The 10,237-nt window shown below is 53.9% G+C and overlaps 2 protein-coding genes across 2 annotated transcripts; both read left to right on the top strand.

Annotated features, from left to right (window-relative positions):
* Positions 1–6,436: 6,436 nt before the first annotated feature.
* IUM83_11099 (sphingomyelin phosphodiesterase 2) lies at positions 6,437–8,067 on the top strand (the record flags this gene model as incomplete). Its single annotated transcript, XM_067935641.1, has 2 exons — positions 6,437–6,599; positions 6,716–8,067. 2 exons carry the CDS (start codon positions 6,437–6,439, stop codon positions 8,065–8,067), a joined length of 1,515 nt encoding a protein of 504 aa, XP_067798863.1.
* A 1,438-nt stretch (positions 8,068–9,505) lies between these two features.
* On the top strand, positions 9,506–10,237 carry IUM83_11098 (myosin-like protein; the record flags this gene model as incomplete). The annotated part of the gene is made up of 1 exon (XM_067935640.1): positions 9,506–10,237. The coding sequence occupies one exon, from the start codon at positions 9,506–9,508 to the stop codon at positions 10,235–10,237; it is 732 nt and encodes a 243-aa protein (XP_067798864.1).

The raw sequence follows: 10,237 nt of genomic DNA, 5'->3' as shown, positions 1-10,237 counted from the left end.
TTGTACCCATTTAGCTGGCGAACAACCGGATAGAAGGACTGTTGATGTCGTTTCCACGACGGAATCACCTCTCGAGCTACAGCAATGGGGTGGTGGCTTTCACCGAGTTGCAGAAGATTTTGTACTTCCTAACGGGACCCTCCGGCTAATATGGCAGCATTGGTGTGTTGGATCACCTGCACTACGGATGCTGTCAAAGCATGACATGGCTACCCGAGTTGGAAAGGTTCGGCTGGCTGAGCTCCAGCGACTGATGCATGTTATAGAAGGCTTACTATCAAACACCGAGCTGCGCCGAGCTAAAAGCTCTACCGACTGTGCTGGCCTTCTGTATGAGCAGATCAAATCTCGTCTTCCGTTTTCGTCTGTGTCTAGTAGGGGCAGAGAACGAAGATTAGATCACTTGTCGTGGAAAACACTAGCTAGAGAGATGAGCACCCAAAACTTACGCTGAAAAATGTATATTTTCTTTCTTTTTTCGAGCTGATCACGCATCGAGTCCCATCGTGCAAATTGCACGATGAATTCTAGTGAATGATTGCATTCTCGTGAAACCACTAGCTTTTTGTATGCCTGAAATAACTGCATTCGGTGAAATCTTCGTGCACAGTGCACGAAGAAATGCATAGAAACCACAAGTTTTACACGACGTTTTCCTGACAAGTAGTTATCTAATAATATCAATACAATACCAATTAGTTGAACTCTGGGCATTTGATTGTTTTATATTAGTTTTGAGCCTCAAAAGTCGAAATTTGTCCTCGCATACCATCAATGGGTCGTAGTCGTTTCCCATCTTTCCACCGAGCTATTTAGTCTCTCCGAGAAATCTCGCCACGATAGATTCTGAACCATTCACCATTTGGATAGCTACTGAACAATGGTGTTGGAGGAGTGGATGTTCCTGGACGAATGGTGCGCAGCGATGCAAGCACCGCTTCAAGCCACGGGGAGCTCTGCGACGGTATGGCGGTGGGGGCCTGACTACAATCCAGCTCTCCAGTTCACCATTGTACCTCCGAGAGACACAAAGTTGCGAGCAGAGCAGCTCCAGACGCTCCGGGAAGGCCTCGCTCTGTTCGCTGCAGTGGGATGGATCAATGTTGCACTGATCTATCTGTTAAAGTCGAAGGGTGTATGCAAAGTTCAAGAAGAGACACGAAGCCACGTGTTCATGATGGCAGAGCTGCCAGTATTCGTTGAACTGGAAGTGACTCGAAAGCTGTCCAATGACCCAAGCAAGGACTTATCGTGGGTGAGTGAAGATCTAGTAGCGTTGTGCTATCAACTGAACGAGCAGAACACTAGTGAAGAATTTCAGGCGGCATGGGCGAAAATTGAAGTGCTCTATAAAGAAAAGTCGCGTTCGTTGAAGGGATTGACGATTCCTGTTCGGGTGATTATCGGCAAACCAGAGTACACAAAAAACTGCGGCACGGCGTCTCGTACTGCGTCTCAGCATGTTTGGAATGTCATAAAGGACGCGCTTGATCCAGGTCAAGTCCAGTGGGGATGGTTTTCGTCCCTCCTGGGCAGCCGTTCCACGTTGGCGAGAAGATCTGGGTCCGTGTTTTGCGCCTCGTACGTCGTCAACTCCATTAACGCGAAGAGCTCGGTGACTTTCAATGGCACCAGCGCGGCTTTCATGAAGTTGCTCACGGAAATGAGTCGCGAGGTCAGGTTTTCAGCGCTGAGTTTATGTCTGGTGCCTCGCCGGGATTCCCAAAATGCTTGCCGTATGATATCATCGTTGTTCTGCGGTAACAGTCGTCCCAACGGAGTCATTGATCAGCGGGGCGTGGATTATGCGTGTGTGAGCTTCCAAGACAAGAGTGGGTTAGAAATGAATGCGCTTTGCTCCGCGTTGGCAGTGACACAGGCCTGTCGGTCGGCCACCTTCACGCTATGCTCGTATGGCTCTGCCTCATCGGTTGAGGTGTGGATGTGGATGGCGAACGCGTTTTTCTCGAATCGAGCTCGATTGCGCTCGTCCGTGAAGCAAGTCACCATATACAATGCTCGCCTAGACCGCAGCATACTGGACACAATGTCTAGGATTCTATCCGCCTCCAATACGGAACAGGAGCTGTTCGCCGTTGCGACTGGTCTGGACGGCTCAAGCAACACTGCAGGCGACGCGCACGAGTATCATTTAAGGGAGAATGCAACTATTCAAGTCACGGAAGAAGCAGCCGGTCGTGTGATCTCGTGGAATTCGTCAGGTATCTTTCGACAAGGGGTGTGGTGCTATTAAACCCCGATAATGATGCTTCTATTGAGTGGGTTGACGTATTGGTTCCTGGAATTGGTTTGTGCAAAGTCGAACGCAGCAATCTCGTTGTATGCAACCACGTGAGGTGCTCGAAGTTGCAACCGAATCTGGAGCTGGAGATAAAATTCTTAGACTTCTCGGACAGTCAGCAGCTTACGAGCTTGCTAAGGTTGGTTGGAAATCATTTGCGAGGTCTTTGGATTGAGTTTCCTGATCGGGGAGATCGGGTGGATGTTTCAGGGATCTTTGAAACGTGTCCGCATCTGCAGGAACTAACACTTCGCAATCAAGTCGTCGCTGCTGATGAATTTGTTCGGGCGTGCGAGCAGTATAATGCTCAGCTTTGTCGTCTGGAGTGTCAGTTCCACGGCATTCACGCTTTTGAGCCGGCGCTGAGTAATGCCTCAAATATGCTGGCCGGGACCTTGCGCTGGTGGCACTGCGATTTAGGGCCAATGCCACGATATATGGCGTACTATGGTACTCTGCGATACTTGGTGCATGTGCTGGCTGGAAGTAAAGTGTTGCATTACTTGACAGTAGAGGCCGATATTGATCTGGTTGGCACATTCAAGGATACGCTGACGCGATTTAATCTCGAAGAACTCGATGGAAACGGGAGACTCCCAGGCGCATGCAAGTTGGCCTTCTTGAGCGTTTTCCACTCGGTGGAAGCACACTCGCCACTAAAGAAACAAGCGAAATATTGTCCGGAACGTCTTCGTCTGCGGGCTCCAGACATGCACGTGATCAGCGAGATTTTCGAATTGGCTGCGACGCATGCGGTGCGAAAGGTGAATGTCATCGCACACCCTCCTAATTAGTTTCTAGTTTTGGAGACGTCATTTTGAATGATCAGGAAGTCGTGGTAGTTGCATCACTCGATCATTTTTTTTTCCAAAAACATTATTCTTCATCGATCAAGCGCTACATACTGTTAAGTCTTCCTCATTCTCATTTTCATTTGGACCATGGTGCATCAAGACTTATTGTTCATGCTGCTTTGGTGTTGGCATATGAAAAAAGTTGTCGAGGAAACGAGAAGTGAGGTGAAAGTCTGGCGCCGGGGTCCAGACTACAGAGCGGCCATCCAGTTCTCCGTTGCTTCTCCGAGTTACTTGCTCATGCCGTTGGAAGAGCGTAAAGCTGACCTCAAAATGCTTCGTGAGGGGATTTCACTGTTTGCCGTCCTTGCGTGAATTAATGTTGAAGCATCCGCTTCCCTACTAAACACGCTCACTTCCAAGCCTAAAGAAAAGAAGCGTATTATGATCACGTGTCAGGAGTTCCGGGACTGCCAGCGTTTGCGGAGTTGCAACTGTTAGCGTGGCGAGCTGTGCCTAAGGACGTGGCTTGGGTGGACGAGATACTTGGCTCCATGTGCAGCAGACTGGATCTGCAAAATACAAGTGAAGAATTCAAAGAAACGTGGGCAGCGATGGAGCGCTTTTTCGGTGCATCAAGTACAGCACCGGGTTCGACGCGGACGCTAATGGGTCTCAAAATTCCGGTGCGGCTCGTAGTTGACAACTTCGACGATGGAACAGGAGGAGCTGTGCTGGCTCAACGTGGAAGACGATATGGACAAGAGCCAAATCTCCTGGGGGTGGGCTTCGTCGAATGGCGAGAAATGCGTCGGCTGCTCACAAGGCTCGCGACGAGACTGGTTCTCCTCTTTTATCTTCGACTCAATCTGCGCAAAGCGTTCCCGCTCGGTGGACACCTTACACGACGAGATGAAGCCCACGCTTGTCCAGCTCGTCAGCGAAAAATGGCTGGTCGAGTTCGGTTCTCGGATGTAACATTTCCGTTGTTGCTTCTCGATAAAAAAGCAGCTCCTTTCGGACGTTTTTGTTGGTGATTTCACGGATCCTTTGCACCGATTCTTGCTTCGACACACCCCAAGCAGACCGCTGCAAGGCTGATGTTCTACAAGTACGCTGTCCCAGCGCCATGGAATTCCACGCTTTTTGTGCAGCACTGGCAATGACGCAGTCATGCCAGTCGATTCACATTTCCTCGTTAGACATAGGAAGCAGCGACCCCACCAGAACCAAGACTGGCAGTGGTTAGCTTACGCTCTTTTCTCGAAGCAGTCACGCGCGCGTTCGTCAGTGAGGAAAATCAGGCTCATGCAAGCCGATCTGAGCAGCAAAGACGCCGAGGCAATGACAAACGTTATCACAAGTGAAAATCCAGAGCAGGAATTGCTAAGCAGCGAAACCCAGATAACTCAGTTCCAGATGAGGGGGAATACCACGTGGGTGCGGACACGCTGGTGCGAGTTTACGATGGGGGCTCGTTCGTGTTTGAATCGTCCGAAGTGTTTGATGCTGGGCATGTTTGCTGCATAAAATTAGTAGGAGCCAACGACGGCGAAAGCGAGTGGGTGGATGCTATTGCTCCTGGTGTCGGTCTTTGTAAGCTCCCGCGTTCAAGTCTAGTTCGGTGTCACCCGAGAGTTGCTCACGAAAACCAGAATCTGTTGCAATTGGAATTGCAACTGATCGAACTATGGGACGGCTTTCCTCGACTACTGGAACTTGTCGGGCCATCCCTGCAGGGTCTGCAGCTCGTAGAACCTTTGAATTATTCACCTTGGATTGATCAACCTTTGGACATCTCTTGGATTCTTGCATCGGCGCCCCAATCTCGAGGAACTTACAATAAAGCAACGGGTCGTATCTGCTGCCGCCTTTGTGCAACGTTGCGAGACGATCAAGCCTCGATTGCGTCGCGTTCAAATTATATTTGACGATTACGAGATCGTGGCTGATGCACTCAAAGACGACTCGCCCCAGCTGACCAAGCATCTTCGGTGGTGGTATTGCTATCGTTGCCGTCTGGAAGAGGGATCAGTGGCGCCATTGCAGGAGATGCTCGACGTTAATCGATCGCTGTGGTGGTTGACCGTTGTGGCCGCCAATTCCATGCAGATGCAAACAGCAGAACTATCGATGGGGTATAACGGACAGCTACTTGACGTGGAGGGCGAGAAGTTGTCGGCACTTTGCAAGCTGGCATTCCTGAGCATATTCACTTCGGATGAGGGACCTCGTCCACCCAAGAGACAACCCAGCATCTATCAAACACCGCTACCGGTCCGGGATGACTACAGTTTGTCGAGGATTTTCGAGTTTGCTACCATCTACACTGCACACAGGGTGAAAGTCGTTCGTGTTCATTAAGAAATTCAGCCGCCTTAGCCGTGTTGATGAATTTTAATCAAGCGAGGATTTGTCCTGAATGCCCGTGCTCATGTTTTCAGTGTTAACACTTGTCCACCTCGCTCTTCGATCGAGTAGGGCGATTTCGACTTGCATTTCGTTAACTTATTCTACAGCAGTTTCCCAATAAACTTCACGTCACTATGCCACGCACGCCCATAAGAGTTAGTGTCTTTTTTTTAAAAGTGTATATACCCACTAAAAGTGTATATACCCACTATCCACTATTCGCCGTAGTCGCAGCGTATACTTTTCACGGTACTCGCGGATGTCAGCAATCTTCGACTCACAATCGTAGCTTACTCGTTCTTAAGTATACTTCAGTACCGGTACTTAGTACTACAAAGTTGTTAAACAAGCATTCCAAGTTGAAGTCATCGCGCCTTTGCGCAAGAACCTGTGTCCTAACTCAGCGTCAGCATATCTCAGTGTAGGCCACGCCACCGCGTCTTCGCGTCATCGCATTGACGAGCACACACTGCAACAGCCAACTATAGTGCCCGAGCCCGACGTCACACCGACAAACAACGCACCATGTCGTCACGCCAGCAGGAGCGGCTCAGAGCCCCACGCTTGCGACCCTATCCTGCCTCTCGACCGACCACCAACATCCAGCCTAAAACCTACTGTAGTTACATATCACGGCCCAGTCTCCCGTATAAAACACAGTAATGGGCCGAGAGCACGACGGAAATCCATCTTCCGCCCGCTCCATCGGCGCAACAAACGCCACGTGCGACTGCGCGAAGTCGCTCGACGATTGGACACCTGGATTACATTATCCCGGCGATCCGCGCGCTGATTGGGCGGCAGAGGTCGTTGCCCTTCCGCTTTATCCCTCGGAATAATTCGCAGGCGCTTCAAGTGCGTGGCAGGCGAGCAGTACTGATCTGGAGCTCCGGGCCGCAAGTCGCCGCTGTTTCTAACGTTTCTATCCATGGAGGAGCACGTCGTGGAGCGCATCCGCCAGCGCGTGCTGCTGGAGGTGTTCAACCTGGAGCCCGTGGCCTCGCCCGCCCCCTCGCGCGCGGCCTGGCCGCTCTGGACCGAGCAGGACAAGAAGAGCGTGCGGCTGCGCGTGCTGAGCCTCAACGCCTGGGGTGCGTACTTCTGCTCATGTTTCTAACCAGTTAGAAAAAAGTGATAGAAACGTTAGAAATTGACAATTGCTGGTGTCGTTCTACCCTCGTTCTACCCTGCTGCCTGCTCTACGCAGGCCTCCCGGTCGCCCCCAAGTGCACGGAGCGCGCGGCCGAGATCGCCAGCGCCATCTCGAGCGACTACGAGCTGGTGGTGCTGCAGGAGATCTGGCACATCCGCGAGCGCAACCTCGTGATCGCCAAGGCGCAGCAGAGCGGCTTCCACTACTACCACTACTTCAACCCAGCCGTGGGCTTCCCCTTCCCCATGGGGGCCGACTCGTTCGGCACGGGGCTGCTGGTGCTGTCCAAGTTCCCCATCTCCAGCGCGCTCTACCACTCGTTCAGCCTCAGCGGCCGGCCCTACGCGCTGCACGAGTCGGACTTCGTGGCCAACAAGGGCGTCGGCCTACTGCGGGTCGAGACGCCCGCCGGCCAGATCGACGTGTACGTGACCCACCTGCTGGCCAACTACAACGCTGGCGGCAAGCCGGGCCCCGGAGACTTCTACCAGGGGCACCGCACGGGCCAGAGCTACGAGCTCACGCAGTTCATCTCGGCCACCAACAGGAACAAGTTGACGATTGTCTGCGGAGATTTCAACTCGTCTCCGGACTGTCTAGAGCTCAGGGTGCCGCGGCAGCTGCTGAGCTTGAGAGACGCGTACACGGACACCAACAACGAGGACGGACTGACGTTCGCGTCGCCCGACAACAAGTACTCGCACGGAGAGCACCCGATGCGCATGGATTACGTAATGTACAAGATCGACAAGCAGCCGAAGGGCGAGTCGGACTGGCACCTCGTCAAGAGCAGCATCTTCAAGGGCTTTTTCACCGACGCACGCGGAGAGAAGACGCCGCTGTCGGATCATTTCGGTGTTAAGGCTGAGTTCATCTTCAGCGAACCGAGGTCGCACGTCTGCGAGCAGCAGGAGGGCGGCTACGACGTTGTTTCCACGGACGAAGTGGTGTCGCCCAATGCGACGAGAGCGGCGGAGCGGTCCTGCCCGACCACGACGTGTTCGCACTGCGACGAGAAGCAGCCGCATCAAACCAACGAAGACAAGGCCGCCGCGGACGCCGCGTGTCTACAGGAGGTGCAGAACGTGCTGTTTGTCGGCCGCAACGAGGCGATCGGAGCCCGACACACGCGGCTGTGGCGCGCTGTAGCCTTCTTCGTGGCGGCGCTGGCGGTGTTTGTGACGCACATGATGTCTATCGTGGTGTCCAACTGGTCGTGGGTCGCCGTGCTGCTCTTCGGCATGATCAGCGTGACCGAGTACGTGTTGACCTTCTTCTTCCTCACCTTCGAGTGTTCGACGTTCACCGAGCTCATCAACGAGGTGCAGCTGCACCTGCACCTCCACGCACAACGGACCAAAGGGATGGTCCAAGCGAAAGTGACCCAAGTGAACGACGACAAGTAAAACGAAATCAAAACCGGGCGCGGCGTGCCTCTCGACGCTCTCGACGCCGCGTGTTTGTGTAGAACGAGCAGCGCAGCATAGACGCAGGTCGTGGACGAACAATGAAATGAAAAGTGTACAATCAACCGAAGGTATCTTTGAGTCGGGCGCTCGATTGTACGGGTCCAAAGCTCGCCATGCGGAATGACCAGCCTGGCTGGCTGGTCATTCCGCATGGTCAGCGGATCAGCTCCGTAGGCTACACAGCTCAACCCACATTTCGAGCGCACACAGCAAACAGTATTGCGTTGCACCCGACCTGTCCGCCAGCTGCAATAGCTTACGATCACTTAACGCGCTCTCCATCGTCGATGATTTACGTGGCAAGACGACAGAACCAGAGGACGGACACTGGTTGCGGCAGCCAACACCAAGTCCACGCTGTGAACACTGCGGCTGGCCGCACCAACCAAGAAAGAGGCACTGTCGCCGCGAGCGTGGCACGGCCTTGTGGCCCATAGCCGGCTGGGGAGCAGCAATCGCGTTTCCGATTTCTCAGCGTCGCGGAGTCGCACTCGAAGCCATCGATGGCTTATCGATGGCTTCGAGTGCGACGATGGCATGACGGAGAGATCCAGGCCGCTGAGGTTGGCGTGCAGGCCAGCCTGTTTGCACGTTGGGCCAGCGCTACCTTCACCTTGTTGACTCAAAAACATCAACGAAACGGGCGTGTTTGCCAGCACCCGAAGAAAAACTCTGACTAACTCGCTGGCATCTGCGGCGACAGACGCTCACCTAAGAAAGCAGCAGGTAGGATATCTACCTCACTTCTGTATCTTGCACGCAAAGGTGTTCGTGCGGATGCCTTATCCAGTGAGTCAGTCTTAGCAAGTCGTGCTTCATCGCCTGCCTACTGTGCGCATCGAGGCGGCCAGCGGTCCGAATCGGAGACCAACCATCGGAGTCCGATCGGCTCGATCTTCCGCTGCTCGACAACTTGACGACTATCGCTGCGCCTTCGAGTTATCGACAGGCCACCCAGCCGGCGCGACGCCGAGAGCCCGGGAAACAGCCGCGACCAATGTGACATATGCCTCACCACAGATGCACCACTTCATGGTCGACTCTGTCAATTGCTCGAACTGGCTGGTAGTCGAGCAGTCTTTCGTGGCTCGCAGTGGAGCCCGATGCGTTAGGAATGGTATCGGCTGGGTGCTCGGAGCCACATGGCCGGGCTAGCTGTTTTTTCAGTTCACGTACGCGAGTTGAGGCGGACCACGCGGGTCAGAAGCTCAAGCATTTTCGCTTTTGGCGCTGGATAGTCAAGGCGAAACTCACCGGCTTCATCCTCGGTAGTGCAGTTCATTGCAACACTGACTGCACGCCTCAGTGCAGATATTCAACTATGCCGCGACGGAAGTATGCCCCCCACCTCGTGACCATCTCCGAGACCGCCACCATGTCGGTGAGCAAGGAGAAGGACTCGCCCATCGGCGAGACGCACCGAAACATCACCCCCGCTCGACGAGCGCGTTCGAAAGACGCGAGAATCGAGCGATCGCACTCGGCACCGCCTGAAGCGGAGGCCTCCGACCGACGCATTGCTACTTCAGCGTCGAGACGATTTCGGTCGCAGTCGGCCAAGTGTCTGTCCACTTCGAACCTCTCCAAGCCCACAACAGAGACCCGGGCTACGTCCCCCACCTCGAAAGACGAAGAGGCGTCTTCTGCTTCTTCATCTTCTTCTCCTTCGTCGCCATCCTCTCCGACGGAAGTACCCAGGAGCAGCAACAAGTACGGACGGTCGAGTCTCCACAACGCCGTTCGAAAGGGCGACAAGAAAGCTATCAGGAACTTGCTCGAAACGGAGCCGGAGCTGCTGTACAAGGCTGACAGTCGAGGCAACCACCCGCTGCACTACGCGGCCAGCCCCAATGTCCCGGACGGAGCTACTGTTGTCTACATGCTGCTGAAGGCCGGAGCGTCGGTGAACGCGCTGAACGACCGACACCAGACGCCGCTGCTGATCTCCGTCATCTCGAACGACGACGACAACGACCGAGTGCCGAGAGTGCTGCTGTACCACCACGCCAAGCCCATGATCAAGGTCACGGACGACCTCATGCTGGCGCAGTACGCCTCCTCGCGGGGGCTGCACAAGATTGCCGCTGCCATCCGCGAGTACATGTGA

The sequence above is a fragment of the Phytophthora cinnamomi genome, assembly GCF_018691715.1.
Source record: "Phytophthora cinnamomi strain GKB4 chromosome Unknown Contig7, whole genome shotgun sequence".
In the NCBI taxonomy this organism is placed as follows: domain Eukaryota; phylum Oomycota; class Peronosporomycetes; order Peronosporales; family Peronosporaceae; genus Phytophthora; species Phytophthora cinnamomi.
The sequence above is the reverse complement of the archived record's forward strand: the minus strand, read 5'-3'. Positions and strand labels throughout refer to the sequence as shown.